General features: G+C 43.6%; 1 protein-coding gene across 1 annotated transcript; it reads left to right on the top strand.

The window, feature by feature from the left end:
• Window positions 1-1,865: 1,865 nt before the first annotated feature.
• Window positions 1,866-23,413, top strand: lrig3 (leucine-rich repeats and immunoglobulin-like domains 3). The gene is made up of 19 exons (XM_073481047.1): window positions 1,866-2,303; window positions 6,545-6,616; window positions 6,731-6,805; window positions 13,195-13,329; window positions 13,572-13,715; window positions 13,907-14,050; window positions 14,229-14,372; window positions 15,472-15,615; window positions 18,464-18,544; window positions 18,672-18,743; window positions 19,251-19,322; window positions 19,702-19,865; window positions 20,228-20,563; window positions 20,680-20,961; window positions 21,057-21,533; window positions 21,664-21,822; window positions 21,916-22,053; window positions 22,436-22,690; window positions 22,771-23,413. The coding sequence occupies exons 1-19, from the start codon at window positions 2,104-2,106 to the stop codon at window positions 23,007-23,009; spliced, it is 3,333 nt and encodes a 1,110-aa protein (XP_073337148.1). The 5' UTR covers window positions 1,866-2,103; the 3' UTR covers window positions 23,010-23,413.
• Window positions 23,414-24,898: the final 1,485 nt, after the last annotated feature.

Raw genomic sequence — 24,898 nt, 5'->3', positions numbered from 1 at the left:
TGAGAAAATATCAGTCGGCTTTCAAGTGTAAAATGTTAATTAAAGCCTCTGTTAGTGACTTTACCTTTCAGGTTGTTTTGTGTCCTACAACAAGGTGAAATGTGGCCTTCTGTTTAATTAGCACTTTCCATGAATTATGTGCTCATTGATTACTGGTGTGAGTTAAAGATCACTCGAACTACTTTTAAAATCCTGTTATCCTATTAAATGCCAGCAGAAACTCTGTTTTAGCCACTTTATGGGTAACAGAACACGTCTCAGACTGTTTTAAGCAAATAGCTCTTAATACAAATGTTGCTGTTGGGTTTACTCAACCATGCACAAGGCAGTGGATCAGTGATGGGAGATGTTCACAGTTACTTTGCTTATTTAAAACTAACAAGACCACAATGAAAAATACTCTACAAGAAAGTAGAGTTTAAAGGATGAGCCAATTAATCAAATTGTTCAGCAGTAAATTCATCTGCAGCTATTTAGGTGATCAATTACGCCAAAATGCCAAATATCCACAGGTCCCTGCTCCTAAATGTGAATATTGTTTGATAAAGGGACTGACTATCTTAAATCACTTGTTTATTGGCCACATGTGATCGGATTGTAGTGTGACCTGAATAATGAGACGGGAAAGGTCTCCCGTCTCTCACAGCTGCCTATACAAGCCTGTGGATGACATGTTGAAGATGTTTAATGCTGCTGGACTGTGGATTTCTCTGTGAAGGACTCAGGTCGGGTTTCAGCTAATGAAGCTAAAGTTTAGAAATGGAGTCCACTAAGGACCAGCTCCCAGCACAACACAAAAGTACTACAGAGCCCCTTTAAAGTATGTCAACTGATTCAATTTTCACTATTATCACACGTTTCATTGAACACATGATCAGCCAATAAAATAATGGGCAGATGAATATAACAATTTGTTGTTGTAGTATTGTTGTAGTATTTCTCCAAAGTATTACCCAGATCACTATTTGAATAATAAAGGTGTTATAATTAAAATGTGTGAGATTTGTAATTTTTTCCCAAAGTGTTGAATTGTTGGTGTACTAAAATGTAAACAGTAATGTTAAAGCTGATTTTCTTATCATGTAACATTTTGGAGTTATGTATGTGTTTTCCCGGACAGCAGCACAGACGAGCTTATGTAGCGTTATGTCAAATCTGAATCGGATATAAAACTGTAAACTTCAGCTGTCATCTAAATGGGATGGAGTTAAAAGTACAACATTTCCTAATGAAATATAGTTAATTAGGAAACATGTTAATACTCAAGCATCTGTAAAATAGCAAAAGTTGGTGACCAAACTTTTTTCCTTTAGGGGCCAAAACAGAAAATGAATGGTGGGCCACAGACCACTGTGCTCACATTATGAAAGATAATTAATAATTAAGAATCCTTCATATTAACCAGCATCTTACCTCTAAAACTGCATAAACGGCAATTTATATTTACATTTTTTAAAGGAATTTTCATCTTTTTTAATTTTATTTGTTTGTTTTTGCTAGAAACATTTATATATATATATATATATATATATATATATATATATATATATATATATATACATATATATATATATATATATATATACATATATATATATATATATATATATACATATATATATATATATATATATATACATATATATATATATATACATAACTTAAGTTTAATTACCTATTAGTTAACCATGGTTGCTATAAAGTGCTACCAAAACTCTGGATAAAGTTGTCCTGACTGCAGAACTCAGAGGCAGCAGCGCGGACTACATTTCCCATACGCCCTTGCCCGTGGCCCCTCCCCCCGCATACCTCTGCTGTGTGCTCACGCTGCTCTGTGGGGATCCTGAACAGCACAAGTTGCCCCAACAGCAGCAGCAGCAGCGGCGGCGGCGGTGAGGCACAAAAGTTTCTCCACAGGAATGGACAAGTTTGAGAAGAGCGCGTTTCTTTCACACTTCACCTCCACGGTCCTCACGACTACCACGGATTGGATATAAGGATCGGCTGCGGTGGTTAAAGGCTCCAGATTTTGGGGATTTTTGTGGCGATTTCTCTTCTTTGGATTCATCTTGAAGATACAACCCGAAGAGGGGTGTTGAGAAAATGTGGTCCTCTCCGCAGCCCCGCAGGTTTGCAGGGTTCGCCGTGATTTTCCTGCTGTTTGTGAGGCTCCAGCGGGGATGTGGAGCTCACACAGGGACGTGTCCGCCACCCTGCGCCTGCTCTGGGGAGCTGGTGGACTGCAGTCGGCTGAAAAGGGGCCAGACTCTCCCGAACACGATCCCGGAATGGACAGTTCAACTGTGAGTGCAGTTAGCGAGCCTTTGTTTTGTCTTATTACTGTCACGGATCATGCATTTCATTCTCAAGCATCCTCTCACACATCTGCACTAAGTTGTTTTTTTGTAGTTGTAGCACTGAGGGGGTGATCAGTCATGATCATCACATTCCTGCTGTAATGAAAACAGACTGGGTTGTAAACCACATTCTGGTTCTGCAGAGGAAGAAAACCACTTTGATTTGAGTAAAATTAAAAAGTTCAAGCCTGTAAACTTTCTGCAGAACTTTCCTGCCTCATCTGAACTCACAGATTTTAAAAAACATGTTCAAAACCTTCCTGTTGTCCAACTTTACACCCGGTCATGAATGTATTTCAGTGTGTGAATAGGTTTTATTAGATGTATTGATCCTCACAGCAGCCTGCCAGTCTTCTGGAGGCCAGCAGGGAAGCACAACGCGACTTTAAGTGTGTATTTACACATCAATGTGCTATTGTCAGCCCCTCCAGACCTCTTAATTAAAGTGTAAATAATTAAGAACAAGTCTGCAGGTAGTGTTTTACAATCTTTCTGGGCTGGGAGCAGCTGCAGCTGTAAGGGTGCTGGTGCTGGCAGTTTGACTTGTAATAACAACACTATTAGTAGTTGTTAGACTCATACATACAATAATGTTTATAATGGTTTGACAGCACACACATTTTCTTGGTGTTTCAGTGTTGGTTCAGTCTTCAGGTTTCAGCTTCACAGACCTTCAGGGCCTTCAAAGCCATAAAAGCATAAATCAGATGCCGTCTGCGCAGCTTTGGACTCCTTCCTAAAGTAATACCTCCATTAGTCTCCTGTTTGTCCACCGGCTCCATGAGTTGAGACAAGGCTGAGCCCAGCCTGAAGCCCGCTGGAGCTGAAATACCAAACACAGCTTTAATGGCGTGTTCCTCGGCGTGTTCTTGCTTTTCAGATAATCATTCTGACTGGATTTTTATCGCCCTGCGTTGAGCTGCAGCACTTGATTTTTATTGTCCCGTGTGTCAGGCCCCGGTGCTTGATTCACTGCCTCGGTCGGAGCTGTTGCCCTGCTGTTGGGTTTAGTTTTTCTCTTTCTAAAATGTGCTGCTCTGGAAACTTGACGTTGCCAGAGAAAACAGACCCAGCCTGAGCCTCATAACCGAGGCCGGCCTTCCAAAGAAAATGAAGAAGAAAAAAAAAAAGTTCCACATGGGGGGAAAAATTCTTTTCACTCTGGCATGCTAATTTACGAGTGGCTCTCCAGCACATCTTAAACCCCTTAAACCGGCCGACCCTTTGTTTTCCAGCACCCCATTATTTCTGCTGAATTAGCAACTCCAGAGCCAGCGATGGTACTGATTAAGGAGGAGCGTGTAGGATTAGTTCGAAACAAACTCGCATAAAGGAAAAGGGGGGGAAGGAGAAAGTAGGAGGAGGGAGAGGAAGAGGAGAGCATGAAGAAGAAGTGGGGTTAAGTCGTGGATATCTGGGAGGTTGTCGGGGGGAAAATAGGCCACAGATTTAATGACTTTTCACTTTTTAAGGTTTAAGAGTGAGGCAAGACCAGTGCTTGATTCACCTTGAAAACTAGCATTTAAAAGTTGAATACATTGAGAAGTTTGAGTCACAAGAAGGAGGCCTAGAGGTGGTAAATAACACGGACAATCCCAGTGGTTTGCATAACAGCCAATGCTAATTTTTCCTAGCTATGCCAACTTACCTGAAGTATGAAGAGCGAGATAATAATGGGAATTCTTGAGGCTTGTGTCATAGCTAATGCTAATTTACTGGTATGTTAGCTAGTTAGCAAACATTCCTGAGTTTAAACTATCCAAGAATCTAAGGAACTGAAAGTTCTGGCAAAATACAACACCATTAAAAAATATTTCTAAATAGAGAAGTTTTGATACACTGGAGGAGTATAAAAACGTTGGCCAAGTGACGCTAATCGCCAAGGAAAAGACAAGAAGTAGAATACAAAAGCTAAGTCCAATGCTAAGTTTCATTAACTACTTACCTGACTGTTTTAAACCAGCTTTTCTATCTAATATTTAAGAGCTGAGGAACCACATTTATCTGGTGAGGTATCACTACAGCTCAGCGAGGAAGACAGGAAGTAAGAGGAGGGAGGTGATTAAAGGAATCCTTGGGGTTCGTGTCACAGCTCATGCTTATTTTACGGCTACGTTAGCTACCTAGCTAACATTCCTGAGTTTAACAAGCTAGAAATCTTAGGAACAAAGCATCCTGACAAAATACTACATTTTTTATAGTATGGCGTATAAAAACTTTGGTCAGGTGCTAATCACCAGGGGAAAAGACAAGAAGTAGGAATACAAAAGCTAAGTCCAATGCTAACTACTTGCTTGTAAGTAGCTATCCTAGCTAATAGGAAAATAAGCTAGTGTAAACATTAGCTAGTGAGCTACAGTAATTACTGGCTTTCCAAAATCACAAATGTACTAGTCATTAATGAAAATAATACTTCTGTAATATATAAGTTTGCTCTTTGGCATTCAGATGTGCTATTTGTCTGATTTACAGTCACTAGATAAGTATCTCTTTGGCTTCATCCACACAGCTGAAACACTGCCTCCTGTAACATTTATGGAGCTGTATTTAAAATCTGACCCATTATCATAATCTAAAAAGTCACTGACAGCTCTTGTAACCTTAAGAGTGGCTCATTTATTCACTTTCCAGTCTTTGATAAGAAAGCGGCGCGGCACATTTTCACCAGAGCAGCAGATGCAGGCTGCAGCCTGTACGCAGCGCCGGGTGTTATCTTGCTCCGCTCAAAGCCTGCTTTGTGAGGGAAGTGGAAGTGTCACAGCTACTTGGGTTTATCTCGGGAGTATGATAGGACACCTTTCCCATATGGCCCCCAGCGCTGGAGCTACAACAACAATAACAACACGCAGCTCTGTGCGTGGAAAGAAAAAGAGGAGGGCTGGGGTTTTAGCTTTAGCGAGGCGAGTAAAACTCTGGTTGAGTGCTTCATGAAACTTTCCACCAAAGACCAAAAAACAGGCCTCAGAATATTCGACAGGGGTGTTGCAGACGTTTGAAAGGCGTCCCTCTCGCTTTTCCCGGCATTGTGAATACATTAGCAGTTGATAGGTTCTTCCCCTCCTCCCAGAGCTCCTTGATGGATTCCAGATGAGGGAGGTAAGGAGGGAGAGGAGGAGGGGGAGAGGGCGAGGGGGTGTCTGGCACCACGACGTTGATCGTGCGCAGCAGCGTCAATAACTCTACCACTTTATGGCGCACGAGGCTCCTCTTGCCAGACTCCTCGAGCTGGTTTTCAGGCTACTTTTTTCAAAACAGGCAGCAAAAGCACGAGTCTCAACCCCAGCGAGCTGCAGCCAAGACTGACTCAGTCGAGTCCAAGACCAGGCTCGGTCGGGTTTGTGTCAGGCCCGGATCCAGAGGCGGTTCAGACATAAACGAAAGCTAATCAAGACTACAATAGGCAGTAAGCAAACTCTGTAGACACATGTAGAGACAGTGATTAAGAAGGACTCTCTTCAGCTGAACTGTGTGAGGTGTTAGACACAAATAAACCAAACATCAGTGGAAACACTATTAGATTTAGCTTGAGGGTTTGTGAATCTTAAAGTCAAACTGAGTGGTTAATAAAAGACCAGACACCAGAGAGAGATCTGGACCCAACCTCTGCCAGAACTGAAACCTTGACTCCTGCATTTTATCGACTTCCCTCGTCAGGTTTTCAGCACAAACTGAATCTCTCCCCTCAATAACTTATCAGCTTGTCTGTTTTGGCTCTGCCTCTCAGCGGAGGCCTGGATAAATGAAGCGAGCTGTGTTGGCCCGGACACTTTCTTCTGTTTTAAAGGGATGAAGAAGCCAATACGAGGCCTTTCGTCTCGTAAGCCCATTTTTGGAGAACCTGAATGCGGAGCAGCTTGTTTTGGATCCTTTTCAGATGTGACTTGCGCAGAATCAGTTGACGGTCTCAGAACCTGTATTCAGCTTTGTAGCAATATGTCAGCAGTAAATCCAAGTTTTGCTTATTGTTCTGACCCATCTGTGCCATTTAATCAGTTTTACAGCATCTCGCTGTTAAATTACAGGGACGTCTCTTTGATCCATTTCCTCTGTTCGCGCTGTTAAAGAACCATAACACAGAAAATTTGAATGTAATTATGTTTGCTACCCAAATGGGAGAGTGCAGCAGCTGGGAAACACAGACCATGGTGTATACTTTCCCTTCATTTTTGCCTTTTTTTTCCTCACAGGGACCTGAGCCATAACAAATTGCAGGTGCTTGACAGCACTTTGTTTTCCAAACTACAACATCTAAGTGAAATGTAAGTATGCCTTGTGTTCGCAGCACTTTCTAGAGTAAACACAGGATTCTCCAAACAGCCTCTGTCACTGTCCGAGCTCTTCTTTTAACTGTTTCTTTTTCCTCACGTGCACAGAAAGCTGAACCACAACGACCTGGAGGCCGTACCTGATTTGGGCCCTTATGCTTCAAACCTCACGACGCTCATCCTGTAAGTAAACCTTTTTTCTCAAAGTGTTCAACGCCTCCCCAGACCCACTTCGGTTTACTTTAGAGGGTAATCCTCGGCCAGAGTTGCCATTACTGGTTAAAGTAGCGAGCCGGGAAGCGGTTCCTCCCCCCTCCGTCCCTCTGGAGAGAAACCCTTTTGGCTGAGCTAGTTCCCAGACGGGGCCAGTTGGAGACATGGCACCCAGCCCCAGACGGGTCACGTGGTCAAAGACAAATGCCATCAACAGGAATGGAAATGTTTTGTCTGGTGGCAGTTGCTGCTGTCGGTGTATTTTTAACCTAGAGGCAGTGACGTGATGCTGGAGAGAAAAGAAAACCCGTCATGTGAAAATGAGAAAATCCAAATTTGGTGATTTTTATGTTGAAGCATCGGTGGATGTTTCACATGTTTCTGTGGGACTCAACAAAACCAAACTGTCTCTGACTGTCTGAAAATGCAACAGTGTCCTGGTCCAACGCCTTGCAGAAGCAAATCAATCCCATATTTAGTATATATATGCAGCATGAACCAAGTACTGGGCTGATTGGCTCGCGCTCGACTTGTTGTCTCTAATTCCCAGAAGATCCTTTTGGAATATTGTTGTGCAATTCGTGCTTTCAGAAGAACAGCGGCTATTAGTGTGTGAAACCTCAACAATTTTATTTGCTTTCTGTGGCATGTCTTTCCAAAACCGATGTGAAGTTATTGTGGAAGAATGTATCCATCTCCCGGCTTGATGAGGCGTATTCCTCATCAAGCCCCGACACGATGCGGCGCGGCAGCCTCGGGGCGTTCAGCTGTCAGCCGCCGACAATTTGTTTGCAGGTTTAGCGCAGGAGTGTCACCTCCAGCTATGAGTTTCAGCAGAGGTAGATGGGCGGGGTGGTTTTCTTACACCTTAGAGGTCATATTTCACTTTATCACTTGAGGGAGATTGCACGGATTTGATTATAAATGGATTTGTTGTCCTGACCCAAGAAAAAAAAACGTTCTCCCGTCATTATTTGTAAGTCAACAACACCTGGGCTGAATGGCTGCATTGTTCCCCGAATGGTTTAGAAGGAGGTCACGGGTTCATCTGTCACAACTGGAGTGTGTGCTGGCCAAGTGCCTCTGAGCAACTCTGGGTTGAAGTGCAGAGTTCCTGCACAGATTCACTTTAAAAATACCAGACCTGATCCAAACCATAATTTTTTTATTTGATTTGAGGCCGCTGTTCACTTTGGTTTACCCGAAGTCGTGTCGTCCATGTTCACTCTGCTTTAACTCACTCCAGATAAATACTACAGCTTTTGATTATTGTCGTCTTTGGAGATAAAAAAAAAACTGTGAGTCAGAGAAAAACATGAAACAGCTTATTCACGTTGGAAGAAGACATCTCGTTTGAGCATAACTCTAGAGAACGGTACAAACTATTTACCAAGTGTTTATCAGAGATATTTGATGCTTTTTGTCGCTAATGCTGGTGCTAAAGCTAAAAGTATAGCAGGAGGGAGGTCATAGCCAAGCCTACTCCCTAGTTTGACGTACAGAACGATGGTTATTGGTTGTTTTGGTTCCAAAACATTGCCGTTGGCCTCAAAAACCCTAAAAAAAAAAACACCACAATGTGAATCCATGAAACTGTTGCTGTCTGCAAGTGAAGTATTCATTTCAAATCAGTCAGAAGCAATATAAAGAAAAGGAGCACACAGAAGAAGAAGAAGAAAACTGAGATGTACACTTGCTCTCGCTCTGCCTGCGTCCTCTCCGTCAGATTAGGTGGTGCGGTGTGATTTTCCAGCATTTTTCTCCCTCCTTCAGTTTCGTCAAGCTGGGAGGGTAGTAAAGAAGGGAAAAAAAGACCTTCGGGGTATCGAATACCACTTATTCAAACAGCCAGTCAGACATAGCGGCAGCTCTCGCCGACTTCTTTGACCTCGCAGCTCCGAGTAAAAACAAACGGCAATAACCCTGCAGCTGGTAGTAATTGAGTCGTGATCATCTTAATTAATTGAACAATTTCCCAGGAATTTATGGAGGGGGTAAACCCCACCGCCGCTAAATCCCTCTGCCTGTTCAGGGGGGTTCAACAAATGACCTGGAGATTCCAGGTCTGATTAGGTATATTAGGCAGTGAACCTTCTGGTATGTCTACGGAAATGGGAACCTTGTCGAAGACGAGGGTTACAAACCACAACAGCAGTGATTATAGTAATAATCCGTGACATTTTCATAGTAGATGTATGTAAGACAGGGGTTTAACTAAAGCTGCAACTAATGAAAAGTTTTGCAAGCTGTTGTTGATTATTCAGTTTATTGTTTAGTCTTTTAATTAAAAAGGCGAAACACATTTAGCAACTTGAAGTTGTGCATACATCCATGATTGTCTCAGTATTTCAGGCGAAACAGAAAATTGTCGATGCATCAAGAATTTTTCCGGCTCCCCTGTCATTTTACTTGAAGGTCCTTCAGTTCACATGTTCATACGATCCTCGCTTCTCTCCTCTCCGACTGTGAGCCGACGTGTTAAGACGATCAGCCATCTGAGTGAGATATGTGCAGAGTTTAATACGGCGTCTCAACAGCAAACGCAGCCCTGGTTTTCATTAAAGGCGCCAGTGCAGAGAGAGGGAGTCATCGGATGGCTTCTCAAAACTCTGTTCTTTTTCCAATAGGAAATACCACACACACACGAACGCACCACCGCACATGAGCACGCACGCACTACGAGCGAGACGGTTTTGGAAGTAGCGACTTTCCATTTAAAGAGCCGCCCCCGGTCAGAGAATTAGTTTGCTGCTGGATGAACAAAGCTTTGCTGAAAACATGAATCAACAACATAAAAACCCTCGACGATCACAACAACATAACTTTTCAGTGAGTAAATGTGGTCAGTCTGATGGTGCTGCAGGCCAAAAATACTATGGGGTTTTGTCAAGAGCGCTGGCAGGTATGTGCTTGTGTGAAACCCACATGGTGTTGGTGTAACAAGCCTGTAATAAAACAGGCTTAACCCACACACTTATAACACTCGCGTTTCCAAAATTCGAGGTTTGGACGGTCTTTCTGTGGTTCTTATCACAGCAGCGCAGCAGTATTGATTCAGTGTCTATCTGCTACTTGCCTCAGTTTAACAATGAGTACATAAGTAATCAATACCCACGATGCCTCAGGCTGTTATTGGCACACGGTTGGCCTTTTCCATCGACTTCCGCTAACAGCAGCAAAGCCCTACAGCCACACTTGTAATGGCACTATAATCACGTTATCTGATAGCAAATGGGTTGAACAAATTTGAAGTGTGTGTGATTAAAGTGTACAATGCTCGCCTTGTTTGTGTGGAGAAGAGTGCTCATTGAGTGGCAGTGCAGATGTTGAGACGAGGCGGGGGACATGAAGGACAGCAGGATCTGCTGTATGAGGGCACAATAGACTATATTCACACGGCGGCCATTTTCCCCTGACATCATGCTCAGGGTGGGAAGCTTATGTCACAAATCACTATCATTTCACAGCGGATAGTGAAAATTTGAAGGAATTTTAAGGTAAAACAACATATTTGACAACACATAACTAACCATTAGACGGCAGGTACTGCTAGCATTCAACCAGTTCCTAGCTAACGTTACTGTTTGTTATACGATACAATAGGAAAGATGTGAATTAACTCTGAAATATTAGTGTACATCTTGAAATTGTACAGTAATGCTCACTAGTTAGCTAGGAAATAGCCAAACAACAGCTAACCTTAGCATTCAACCACTTCTTAGCTAACATTACTGTTTGATGGTGTTACATGATACAGTGGTAAGCAAGGAAATGGTTGAATGCTAATGTTATGTAGCTGTGTAGCTATATCCTAGCTAACTAGCGACCATTCCAAGATGTACGCTGATATTTCAGGATTAATTTACACCTTTCCTGTTGTATTTTCTAACACAAGATGGAGGTTGAATGCTAACGTTAGCTGCTGTCTAATGGTTAGTAAAGGGTTATCAAATATGTTGTTTTAGGCAGAAATACGGTCTTATGTCCCTCCAAACTTTCAGTTGCTAATCGGAAGTAGAACAATGATTCCAACCTGCAACACAGCAGTGAAACATTTGAGCTTCCCACCGCGAGCCTGATGTCAGAGGAAAATGGCCGCCATGTGAACGTGGTCTATTGTCCGTCCGTGCAGTCACAGAGTTGATGATGCTAAAATAACCAGGATGAATCTGAGAGGGCTGAGAGGATTACCGAATAATTAGCTGGCCAGGTATCCTAAGGGTCCATCTCCTCATCCCCAGACAGGAAGTGTGCACCAGTGCCTCTCTATGGATCTACTTTCCACCTGAGAGAAACTGGAAAGACTGGTTCTGTCTCACCGGGCGGCCCTCCCTCTTTCAGCGACCAGTCAGGGGAACATGAAAACTGAGACACAGGTGGTGTGCGGCGCTTTTGTTTGGAACCGGAGGGCTTTGGTGCGTGGAAAGCCCTCTGCAAATCTCCAAACAAAAGAGCTACTTGTGCTGTTTTTATTGCTGACAGTGATATGTGTTTTACTATAGCCTGTAGTTTATGTGCACCAAAAACTTTCTGTAGATTTTGGAGTATCTACGACATTTTTAGCTGCGAACATAATTAATTAAAGATAATTGCTAGCCTGTGTTCACACACCAAACTCCACGTAAGAACGTAAGTTTAATCCAGCAGTGATTTAACTTCTTTAAACAGCTTCAGTGCATCATACAGTGTTTTATTTGTATCATTTGGGTAAGTTTGCCACTTGCCCCTCTCCACCCCGCCAGTCCCCCCAGCCTACTGTCTTTCCCTGCCACCGCGCCAACGTTGACTCAAGCACTAAGCTCAGAAACATGCTCATGCACAGCCCTGGCTGACGTCCATCTTTAATCTTTGTTGAATGGTGACTCTTCCCCTATGTGTGTGGATCAGAAGATTTCCAAAATGTGTTGCAATTTCCCGATAGAGAATCACATTACTATGGAAATATCAACATCAACACGTGGAAAATGGGTCAGAGTTTCCTCAGTGTCTTGAATAGGTGCGAGACGTATCAGTTTCACAGCAGCGTGGTGTCGTGCCGCCTCTCTGCCTGAGGTGAAATGAGAATCAAATCTGAGGTCAAGATAAGACAGCAGAGTCTTTGAGAGCAATGGCTGAGAAGGGACACGTCATGTATGGAGTGTTTCAAACTGTTTTTATTTTTTATTTTTCTTAAGACATTTGTGACCAGAGCTGAAATTTAAGATTATTTTCATTCTCAGTTAATCTGCCCACCAATTTCTCCCTTTGTCTCTTAATTATTTTATCCATAAAACATCAGAAATTATGAGAAATTAGGGATTAGTACCAGCACCAGCAACTGCCTGCTTCTCTTGGCCAACAGCGATAAATTGACCGATAATTTCACATTTTTGTAATTCAAAAGCCAACTACAAACATGCATACCACCACCTACTGTATCGGTGTGTAGATTCGGTACATTTTAGGTGTTGTCAGCTGTAATTTCACTGATTTGATATCAAGCTCATAATATATATTTCCCAATATCGGGCCAATAATTTAGGTGGCTGAAATTTATCCTACATCCCCATGACTGATGTTTTTGAAGCGGTCTGCACTGTGGGTCAGGTGATTGACAGATTCCAACAATTAAAAAAATGAACTGACACCACATCCCAAATTAAACCTGCATAATAAACCTGTCTCCACATTTTGTCGAGGGCTGCTGGAAAAAAGGCAACAGAAAAACTAACAGCTCTCTGGTCAGTAAGGTGTAGCTGGAAGGGGCGACTGTAACCATCCCAATGAATACTGAAAACGAGGCCTGTAGTCTGGTGCATCGGAGGGAATTCCTGCCTCCCCCCCCCCCCCCCACTCTCTCTCTACTGCCGAGTCTCATGCACAAAGAGGGCACTGTACAGCCTCTGTTTATAACTAAGCAGTCCCTGCACTGCAATTTAGGAGGCGTGCAGCTCAGGAAATTGCTGGCCTCTGCCGAGGCATGCTTTCACTGAGGGAATGGTATTCATCAGCCAAGTAATTGGCAGGTGACTTTTTTAAATACCTTGTTGGTAATTACCTTATAAACAAAATAACACATCACTAAACTCCTGCTTGGACCTGGTGTGAAGAGCAGCAACATTGATCACACTGAGCAATTTGTTGGCATCCTTGAAGTATTCATGCATCATCAGCAGAAAAAAAAAAAAGATGATAGCGTTTCACGTTGGGTGGTAAGTTTTAGCTGTACAAGCGCGTGAGAGTTTGGCATTTTTTAATACCGCAGGCTAATTGAGGGACTTGACTGTTTGTGTATCGTGAAACATGAAACTGGTGTGCGCCGCTAGTCAAATACACAGTATTTTTGTCATTTATTGGAGCGATGGTGTCTGTATTTTCAGAGCAAACAACAGGATCACCAGGATCTCAGAGGAGCAGCTCAGACCCTTCCTCGCTCTGGAAACACTCGACCTCAGCAACAACAACATTGTGGATATAAAGGCCAGCTCCTTCCCCGCGCTGCCCCTCAAGAACCTGTGAGTGTCACCAGCTCTGTTAGTGCCTGATCAGAATACATGAGTGTGTCCTAGTGCGTCACAGAAACCCATGAAACAGCACACCAGTGACTGTATCAGAACATTAAGCAATGTTTCTCTCATTACAAATATATATACATTGTAGTGTTTTTGCTTAATGCTGGGAAAAGCTCAAAATGTATCATTTCTGGAGAGTATGTTCTTCACATTTTAATCAGTCTTTGTTCTTAAATGTTCCTCAGGTTCCTCAACAACAATCGTATCTCGTCGCTGGAGACGGGCTGCTTCACCAACCTGTCCAGCAGTCTGCAGGTTCTTCGGCTGAACCGCAACCGCCTGTCCTCCATCCCAGCCAAGATCTTCCAGCTGCCCAACCTCCAGCATCTGTAAGCTTTGTTTCTGCTTTATTCGAGAAATGTCACAATTAGGGCTTCAAATCGTGACTCATGATGTGTATCGTGTCAACACTTTGAAATCAGTGCAGTTCTGGGGAAACATTAAACAGTTGGAGGAAAAAAACAGTTTTCTCTGCTTGTGCTCTGAAACTTACCATTCTGTGTGTGTGTGTGTGTTTCAGGGAGCTGAGCAGGAACCGTGTTCGCAGGGTGGAGGGCCTGACGTTCCACGGTCTGCACGCTCTCCGCTCCTTGAAGATGCAGAGGAACGGCCTCAGCCGCCTGATGGACGGAGCCTTCTGGGGCCTCAGCAACATGGAAGTCCTGTAAGCACATTCACGAGATTATCTGCATCAAGTTCTGTTCGCACATCTTGCTAGACTTATAGGAGACGTGAAGGTGTTTAGATAATGACTGAATTTTCATTTTTTGGGTGGACTTACCCTTTAAATGCAGTACAGAGTCTCATTGTGAGTGTACGTGTGTGTGTGTGTGGGCCTGCAGGCAGCTGGACTACAACAACCTGACGGAGGTGAGCAAGGGCTGGCTGTACGGCCTGCTGACTCTGCAGCAGCTCCACCTCGGCCACAACGCCATCAGCAGGATCCGACCTGACGCCTGGGAGTTCTGCCAGAAACTCAGCGAGCTGTGAGTCCACCTTTCTTCCTCTCTCCTCCCCCCCTCCCTCTCGTTATTCCCTCCTCACTCTCCATTCACACTCTGAACTCCCAACACTTCTCCACGCTGCCCTCTCCTCCTCTCTGGCACTCCCGCCTGCCCTTCTTCACACTCCGGTTCCTCCCGTCGCCAATTCACGTACACACACACACATGCGCAGACAAAGCAGCATCTTTTATGCTCTGCCAGCCGGTGCCAACATTAAAGCATTGCCAGCACACATTACACACCCCTGTGCCTCCTCTCTGTTCTGATGTCACTTGAGCCAAAAACACCTCCCTCCGGAAGTCCCACTTATTTTTCCTATGGGAATCCATTATCAGCTGCAGTTTCTTTCATGTGCAACACTACATTACCCACAAACTTGAGTGATTTCCCACCCATCAACACACATTCCTGGAAGCAGACTGGATTTCCTTTGTTGTGGCTGTTGTTTACAGCAGCGGTCAGTTCAGTGTTTGCAATGTCTGGAGCGTTTTTTTCACAGATAGGTTGTTGTTCTTTTTTTCCCCCCTCGCTCTTATCACATGAACCTGAGAGTAAACAAGCCGCCTGCTGGCTGGGAACGTGCCCAGCTATCTGATGTGTTTGCATCTGAGTTTACTTAAAAAGCGGGCCGCTCTCAACAGTTTGTTTCAAGGGTTCTGTTTTGATCTCCTCAGACAAAATGAAGGTTATCGTAGAATTAAATGCCAACATTTTTGATTGTAGATAACTCAAGTCTTTAAAGTCTGGATTTTTTCCAACATCCAAACCTGTACAGAACTGAAATTATGGACTTTTCATATTTGTTCCTGCAGTTTTCATCTGTAGAGTTATGTAGTAGAGACAAACTAAAAGACAACTAAACCTCGAAATGAGATTGGACACTTATAAATTAAGTAAAAGGAACAAGGAATGTTGAAAATGAGACTTTTAATGTGAGGTAAAGTATATTTTCTTGAAAGAGTAGTGAAGCACAAAATGGCAAACCATGCGGAAATGTAAAGAACAGTAGTAATGATAAAGCAAAAGATTATTAGACTTTTTTCATGCCGTTCTCATGTTGTTTTTGTTGCCTGTCCTACAGAAACCTCTCCTCCAACCATCTGTCCCGACTGGAGGAATCCAGCTTCGTGGGCCTGAGCCTGCTGGACGAGCTCCACATCGGAAACAACCGCGTGAGCTTCATCGCAGACGGAGCTTTTCGTGGCCTCTCCAACCTCCAGATGCTGTGAGTCAAATTCAGAATTCTTATGCCAAACACCACGCAAAGGTTTCCTCGCTCATCACAGGTGTCACATGATTTATGTCAAAATGTTGGTGGCTTATCTGCACAACCTTAGAATATAGCAGACAAAAATATGTTCTAATTTATTTAATTTAGCGACGACCACAGATTTAGCTAACTTTGCCAAAGTAACTTCCAGTTTTTGTGCTAAGCTAGGCTAATCCTCTGCCAACTCCAGCTACGTACTTAAAGTTCCCATGAAGCGGCCAGTGGAGTTCTGTTTCCTTTGGCATAGTTACATGTTTCCTGTAAAGCGGGCAGCTCAAGAGGGACTTGTTGCGGATTTTGATTGGCGTTTACAGTAGCGAACAGTGCTAAATGTGCATTACAGCCCTGACCAAGAGGCTAGCGGTGCACCAACTCACCTCAGACTGGCAGCTCTCAGTGAGCACAGCTGGGACGAGGACAGAACTAGGACAGAAGATGGAGGCCATTCTGGCAACAAGAAATACAGTACGGAGGTGGTTCTTCCCCCTGGGGCTGAGTCAGCAAATAGGACCGCTAACTAGTTAACGGCAGCTACATTTTGCAGCGATCTCTTTAGCAACAAAGCTACTGTCCATTGGGAAACTCCATAAATCACCTTGGGACTGTCACTGGCTCTCAAAGGCAGAGCACGTCCCCGGTCCAGAGGTATTTTGTATTGGATACAAAATTAGTATACTCCCCCCAGTGCAGGATGACTCATCAAGTACACCAAGTACACAAGTACACCATTAAAAATGCCAACAAATCAACTTTTTTGCCATTTTTGGGCCTGACACCAGTGTGTAAGTGAGATAAAGACATACATGATAAAAACACTTCAACAGACTTTGACTTCATGGGAACTTTAATTCACAGAAGCGAGAGTGGTTTCATTTTTCTCATTAAAACAAAGGAAGTAGCACTATTCCTACTATTCCTTTAAGTAGATAGTATGTACTTTGTGTGATTCAGTCTGTCAGCCTACAATTAACATTAACTGTATGTACAAGTTCCTGAAAAAAGTAAGTGCTTCACATGCTGCTCTGTCGCCCCTCCCACCCTCTTTAAACCCACCTCCACCAACAATCCCCTGCCTGAGTGGAAATATCCTGCCTGATTTGTTTTGGGGATGTGAAATAGATTACTGTGTTGAGGTCTCTCCACACACATAAAAAACCTCCAAGAAGCACAGCCCCAACCTCAACAGCTCCCCCCACCACCACCTCTTCCCTTCCTCCAACTGACCCCCCCCCCCCCCACACTCAACCACACCCACATCCACCCATCCCCCCGTTCCCACAGAGAGGCTCCGTAACATTTCCCCTGGTTTGGGCTTTTTTAACTGGAACCAAATGTGAGCTGTGCTGCTGAGGTCACCGTAGGGCAGGTGTGCAGCTAGGTGGACATGGATTGCTTCAGGGCTTCAAATACGCCACCCCCTCCCACACACACACACACACACACACACACCGTTCCTCAATCTCAATCAGCCATAACCAGACATGCCGAGGAGGAAAATGACTGTTTGAAAGCATTAGAGCAGCTGAGGGATCAAAGCAGGCAATTTCTCCGGGAAATTCTTGGCTTTTAGCGATGTTTGTACTCTAATGCTGTTATATTTAGTTGTTTGGTGTATTTCTCTCTGTGGATAGCGGGAAAAATGTCTCCGCATTTTTTTTTTTCAGCTGTCACGGCTTAAGTTTGATAGCAGAAAACGTTTCAAGGAAAGCTGACGTTCATCGTCGAGTTCAGGTGTCATTCCCTCAAAATGAAAGAGTGTCACCTTTTTTTAAGAGCTTTGTATTTTCCCTGTATTCAAAGATCATACAGGGGGAAATCCATTGAAGTTAAGGCAGAGAGAAGTAAAGTGAACTAGACCAGAAGTAGATTGCACCGGCCGTCCTTTACTTTTAATCTCAGCCTCATTGTAATGAGGTATTTACTTTGGACAACTTTGGTTAAAAAAACATTTCTCAAATAGAGATTTTTCAAATGTTTAAATTTTAAATATATACATAGTTAGCTGAACGAACTAGCAAAACTTACATTAGCTTTCTAGCAGTATGACACATTCAGATTGAAGAGTAGAAGAGGCGATGGGCCGACATATCTGGTCTGAAACTCAAAAGATTATGTGAAAGATTAGTTGTATATGTTTGTTTATAGTTGGTTTGTTTAGTACATGTTATGGTACATATTCATTATTATAGTAACAACTAATCTCTACTTGAGTTCTAGTTTGTGTGGTTCAGCCAGTTTTATTTTAGTCTTAAGCAAATCTCCACTTAGCAACACTTTAACTAGGCTAAGTTTGGACTTATGAACAGCTGCTGCAGCCAACTCCTGACTGCACTGACTGACAGGCTGGGAGTGAACCATAAGTAGGGGTTTTACAAAAAAAAAGAAAAATACAGTTCTTGGTCACAGATGACCCCAAAGAATGTGTTAAATATCACAGACTCATGATGAATTTAATGGGGGATGGAGGATCTCCTTTGAGGGTGACTCACATACATATTTGAATTGCATGAGTATATTTATCCCCTCAAATGCAGCGCACATGTTATATTGCAGCACCTTGTAAAACTTATTTTTCTACACGACACAGAAAAGCCTTTGCAGACTTTTAAAAGCGCCACAAAGGCCAGAAAGGAACTTCCTGTAAGGCACGGAGCCGCTTTGAATATAATTTTAAAGTCTCAAACATTTTTCCCCCTCACACGAAATGTAAAGCCGCATAAAGTTTTATTAACATCGCGACTGCAGTTTGTTTTTTGGGTGTGGATTTTTTACAACGCGGTCTGTCTTTGTTTCTTTCGGAAAGGGATCTCCAAAAGAATGAAATCTCCTGGACCATTGAGGACATGAATGGGCCTTTCTCTGCGTTGGACAAGCTCAAAAAACTGTGAGTTCACAATCGGTGTAACATGATGTTTCAAGTTGGACTGTGTGACTTCATGGGACACAGATTAAATAAGACAACCGAGTAAAACTGAGCTCTGAAACTGATCAGTTTTTTGTCGTTTTCCCAGATTCCTGCAGGGGAACCAGATCCGCTCGGTGACCAAGAAGTCTTTCTCTGGCCTGGACGCGCTGCAGCACCTGTGAGTTGGCCTCGTGTTTCACTGATTGTTTCCAAAAGTCCGAGCTGTAAACTAAGCAGGGTGAATCACACTGAGACACAGAGGCTGTTTGTTAGAGCTGTACACTCAAACTATCTTCTCCCATTCCTGCGCTTTGATGTGGAGTCGAGAAAAAACACTGCCATTAGTATCTTTACGTGTGTGCCAGACTATATCGATCACCGAGGCGAGTGAAGGGAACTGTGTGTGTGTGTGTGAATGTGTGTGAGTGTGAGTGTACAACAGCTGCATTTGATTCTAATTAGAGTTTTTTCCCAGCCGTTGCCAGAGCTCAAAGCAGCCCAGAGTTGGGCCTCTCTTGATTAACACAGCAAACTGCTGCCCAGAGTTTTATTGTTCTGGAGCCCAGACCTTTTTCTTCCCTCGATTGAAGTTTTCGCTCTATTCGGCTGATGTTGGCAGAAAAAGCTGCCATCTTTCTGTGAGGATCTTACCAGTCCTAATTTCTTTTTCTTTTTTCCCCCGCAGAGATTTGAGTAATAACGCTATCATGTCCATCCAAGCGAATGCCTTTTCTCAGATGAAGAACCTGCAGGAGCTGTAAGTAGAACCGTTTTTAAGGACAAATGTAGTTAGTGTTTTAGAGTTGATGTGGGACAGAACACCAGGTGAAACTCATTATGGTCTTCTGGGAAAGTCAGCACCAAACAGTGCTTACTTCAATGTTAATAACAGGTTCACGGTTTTCTTTTGTCTCCTTCCACCGAAGGATAGCGTCCAGCGAAAAGCTGTTCGAGGAAATTTATAATTTTTTATTCTGACTTAATAGATGCAAGTTTCCCACTCAGTTTTTAAAAAGTAGTCTGTTCAAGCTTTCTTTATGAACGATGTAAGAGCAAAATCTCGAAAAAAAACCAACATTTAAAGTCATATTATTGCTTTATGAATGAAATCTTTCTGGTATCTTGTGCCCTGGCAGACGTCTGAACACATCCAGCCTGCTGTGCGACTGCCAGCTCAAGTGGCTTCCCGTCTGGGTGGCAGAACAAACCTTCCTGCCCTGCGTCAATGCCAGCTGCGCCCACCCACAAATGCTGAAGGGCAGGAGCGTGTTCGCCGTCAGCCAGGAGGAGTTTGTGTGTGGTGAGTGATGCATTCACTTGGTGTAACACCTTTACACACACATACTGTAATGCCTCAGAAACAGACATTTATCCAAGGCAGCTTTTCCATTTACAAACTGACCCGGATTGTTCAGTATTTTCCTTCCCTGATTCCTGGACAAGCTAATGAGCTGCATGAAGGCGCCGTTATGGAAATTCACTAAGTTTTTCAGCTTTTCTGGTTACCATCAGAGTAAACTACTCAGTTTGTTTTTTTCCCTTTCGCAGCCTCATCTACCAAAAAAATGCCAAAAAATTACCAAACAGCCAAATAAACCAGACCTTAACACATGGGAATTGTTATATGGCAGTTTTTAATTATCCCTTTTGTTTTCTTCCCAGATGATTTCCCAAAGCCTCAAATCACAGTGCAGCCGGAGACTCAGTCGGCCCTCAAGGGCACCAACGTGACGTTCGTCTGCTCTGCGGCCAGCTCCAGCGACTCGCCAATGACCTTCGCCTGGAAGAAAGACAACGAAGTCCTAAACGACGCCGAGATCCACAACCAGGCCCACCTGCGTGTGCAGGGAGGCGCGGGAGGTGAGGCGGAGGTGACGGAGTACACGACCACCCTGCAGCTCCGAAATGTTGAGTTTTCCAGCGAGGGAAAGTACCAGTGCGTCATCTCCAACCACTTTGGGTCGTCATATTCCACCAAGGCCAGGCTCACTGTCAACAGTAAGTTTGAGATGGGAGAAACATAATGTTTGGCATCTGTCTCTATCTACAAAACCCATAAACTGCCTGTAAAAGTCTTAAATGAGTCTTAAAAGAAGTCTTTTTATCATTCCCAGTGCTGCCTTCCTTCAACAAGATGCCAATGGACTTGAGTATACGTGCTGGAGCTACAGCCAGGCTGGAATGTGCCGCTGTGGGTCACCCTTCCCCTCAGATCGCCTGGCAGAAAGACGGAGGCACCGACTTCCCTGCTGCCCGTGAGCGCCGCATGCACGTCATGCCGGAGGATGATGTGTTTTTCATAGTGGACGTCAAGACCGAGGACATCGGGGTTTATAGCTGCACAGCTCAGAATACAGCTGGAGCTATTTCTGCGAATGCTACGCTAACTGTTCTAGGTGAGAAACAGTCACACTCCGCATTTGGAGCAGGACTGATGTCACTGATCGATCACTCTAACGTTGTCGCTTTCTATTCCTCTGCTGTGCTACAGAAACGCCTTCCTTCCTGCGGCCCCTCATGGACCGCACTGTAGCCAAGGGTGAAACTGCTGTCCTCCAGTGCATAGCCGGCGGGAGCCCTCCCCCGAGGCTGAACTGGACCAAGGATGACAGCCCGCTGCTAGTGACCGAGCGCCACTTCTTCGCAGCCGCCAACCAGCTTCTCATCATCGTTGATGCCGCAGAAGCTGATGCAGGGAAGTACACCTGCGAGATGTCCAACACGCTGGGAACCGAGAGGGGGAACGTCAGGCTGGCGGTCATACCGAATCCCAACTGTGACTCCGGAGTGCAGGGCGGTGTGGGCGTCGGTATGGTTAGCGGAGCAGGATCAGATGATGATGGGTGGACCACGGTGGGAATCGTCATTATAGCTGTGGTGTGCTGCGTGGTGGGCACGTCACTGGTGTGGGTTGTCATCATCTACCACACCCGGCGACGCAACGAGGACTGCAGCGTCACCAACACAGGTTGGTTCACGATTGCTTTTCATAGTTGGAATTCTGTTTGATCAAGGTCAACAAAGGTTTCCCTGAACCTTAAAGTTTCATCTTCTGTCCACACTTGCCTATGATATAACTTCGTGTCCTTCTACTCCAGATGAGACCAACTTGCCCGCCGACATCCCCAGCTACCTGTCCTCCCAGGGTACACTCGCTGACCGACAGGACGGCTACATCCCATCAGAGAGCGGCAGCAGCCATCAGTATATGGCTTCGTCCATTAGCGGCTTCTACCTTCAACCTAAAGACATGAACGGTAAAACACCTGCCCGATCTTCTTTTTCTAAAATTGAGTTGTTGTGCAGCATCACATTTATCTTACATGATCCTGTTTCCTTCGCCAACACAGGTCTTTGTCAGCTGGATACAGGAAGTGAAGCAGACATGGAGGCAGCCATTGATCCTCTCCTCTGCCATTATCAAGGTCCAATCAGCTCACTGCTTCGTCGAGACAACATGTACCCTGATCCATCAGAAGTCTTCACAGGTGTGTGCGAATTATCCGTGAAATGGAAAACGTCCTCTTGATCCTACAACAAGACTGTTGTTGAGCCAGAACATGATGTCCAATGACTCAAGATTCATTTAAAGATGGGGAAGGCAGTTCTGGAGAAAGATAGTCTCATTCCCAGGCCATCAAATACCAATGCCTGGTGTTCGAATTCGGACCGAATACCAACTCAAAGTGTTGGTATTTGACGACCTGGGAATGAGACTCAGCAATCAACTATTGTTCACTGGTATCGCCTTCCCCATCTTTGAGGTTCAGTGACAGAAGTCAGATTCCATTATCCTGAAGTACGTTCGTTATCTCTGGATTTTGTTTTTTCTCACTCAAGGAACTAATTATTTCCATTTTTTACCTTCAGGCTGTTCCATCGACCAAAGGCCTGTCTGCATTGACTCCTACAGCGGCAGCCTGACCAGCTCTAAAAGGAGGGACTACTTCCTGTCTGAGCATTTTGACCTCTGCTCCTCCACTGTCCTGATGCAGCTCCCTAACGCCAATCTCCACCATGGCCCCACTCACCAGCAGAGTGACCGCCGACCCTCTATGGAGGAGGGCGAAGCCAACGACTGCGGGAGGCCTCATGAGTGTCTCTCCCCCTGCAACACCTTCATGGGTAGGTCTCGAGTTAATCCGTTTTCCGAACTTGTCCGGATGTTGGCCAAGCTTTGGTCTAACTTTTTTTTTCTCGCTCAGGAACGTTTGGGAAAGCTCCCTGGAGGCCTCACAAGGACCTGTACACAGGCTTCGGCCCACCCTCAGTGTCGCATAATGGAATAACTCTGCACGAGAATCCATACGCCGCTCCGGACGCCGATTCAGACCAGGAGAGCAGTCTCACCAAGGACTCTTCATCAGAGCAGAGCAACAGCGTTTACGAACAGCCGTTTGACCACAGGACTGATCCCTTCCCACAGCGCAGAACGAGCACCTAACTGAGTGACTCTTGTTTTTCATGAAGAGGACGACCAAAAAAATGAACACTTCTACCTCACTGAACGGACACTTTTGCAATAAAGGACTCCTCAAATGTGCAACGAGTGAATGTAAAGGACAATGTGATGCTCCTGGAGAAGAGTAAAAAGGGGGCATGTTAGCAGCTGTTCCTTAAGGCCACGGCTTCAGTTAAATAATATAGATGATTATATACATTTTTTTATATAAAGTTTATTATATTTTGTAAATTGTATATAAACAGATTCCATTATTTTTGCTTACCTTGTTGTGTATGAGTATTTTGCAGCCCTGCCTGTTCATTTACTCCAGCTTTGGATGAAGCAGTGTTTTGCACATATGTAAACAATAAAAAAAACACCTTAATGTGTGCTGCTACATTCAATCGAGTGCTCCGAGTCTTCAGTGATGTTGCCGTCTTCATCGTGCAGGACGTGTATTAGAGATTTAGAGGACGTGGTGCAGGTGGTGGGTCTTACACTGGCCTTGAAGAGCAGAACCACAAACCGCCAAGGACGCTCCAGGTCTGTCATCAGTCGGCCCCCCCACAGAGACAGATGGAGACGGAGAGGATGATTAACTGTTTGGTATCACAAACTGCTTCCATTTCGAGCTTTGATCTCAGCTTATTTTGCATATTTGCCACGTTGTGATTTAAACATAAACTGAAATTATATTAATATATTTTGTGTTGGGATCAGCTTCAGGTCCAGGAATAAACTGTTAGCATGTAGACTAATGATCCACTGCTGTTAGCAATACTGGTACTACTAATTTTACTATTATCAGTGTTGTAAAGTACCCAAAACTCATACTTGAGTAAAAATAATGATATTGAAATATTACTTTGGTAAAAGTCTTACAGTATTTTATATTAAATGTGCTTAAGTTTTAAAAGTAATATTCTGGCGATAAATGTACTTAAGTACCAAGTGTACAAGTAAAAGTAAATTATACATATATTTAAATGTTTGTACAGTATATACTGTACGCTACAGGTCGATCGATTATTGGATACAATATTTAGCATTTTTAAAATATCGGTATCAGTGTTTCTAATCTGATCGACAAATAAAATAAATACATTTAAAAATGTGCTACTTTGGCTCTGATTCAGCGTGTCGTCTCCAAAGTAACTAGTAACTAAAGTTACTTGTTTAGTGGAGTCACAGTACAATATTTTCCTCCAAAATGTATAAAGTGGCAGAAAATAGAAATACCTGGAAATTGTATTTAAGTACATTACTGTCTGACTTCTATTGCAACAACTATCACCTCCTCTACTGTAGAATGAGTTTTAGAGCAATTAAGTTTGCACCAACACCCAAATAATGCAAATAATATCAATACTGCTACCATTACTAATTCTATTACTATTCATTATTACTCTTGATCTCCACTGTTATTACTACCATGATTCATAAAACTGCAGCAATTACCTAAATCAAGGACTAGCCCTATTCTGCTGCTACCAGAAGTACTCAGTGTTGTACAAAGTACCCAAAAGTCAGTAAAAGTAAAGATATTTTGTCAAAATAAAACTTTGGACAAAGTGAAGTCACCCATATGAATAGTGGATGAGTAAAAGTCCTAAAGTATTTAATAATAAACATTCCTACACATCAAAAGTACAAGTAAAAGTAAAATTATACATATATTTACATGTATGTACTGTTTATACTTTATACTATGGGTTGAACAACCATCGGATCTGATGATCAGAATCAGTGTTTCTTTTAATCTAATTGCTGATAAAACATTTTTACTTTGGCTCTGATGCAGCCTGCAGTCTGCAAAGTAACCAGTAACTAAAGTTACCAAATAAATGTAGTGGAGTGAAAGTATAGTATTTGAGTATCCATCAGCATGA

The sequence above is a fragment of the Pagrus major genome, chromosome 14, assembly GCF_040436345.1.
Source record: "Pagrus major chromosome 14, Pma_NU_1.0".
NCBI lineage: Eukaryota > Metazoa > Chordata > Actinopteri > Spariformes > Sparidae > Pagrus > Pagrus major.
This window is presented reverse-complemented; position numbering and strand designations above follow the sequence as displayed.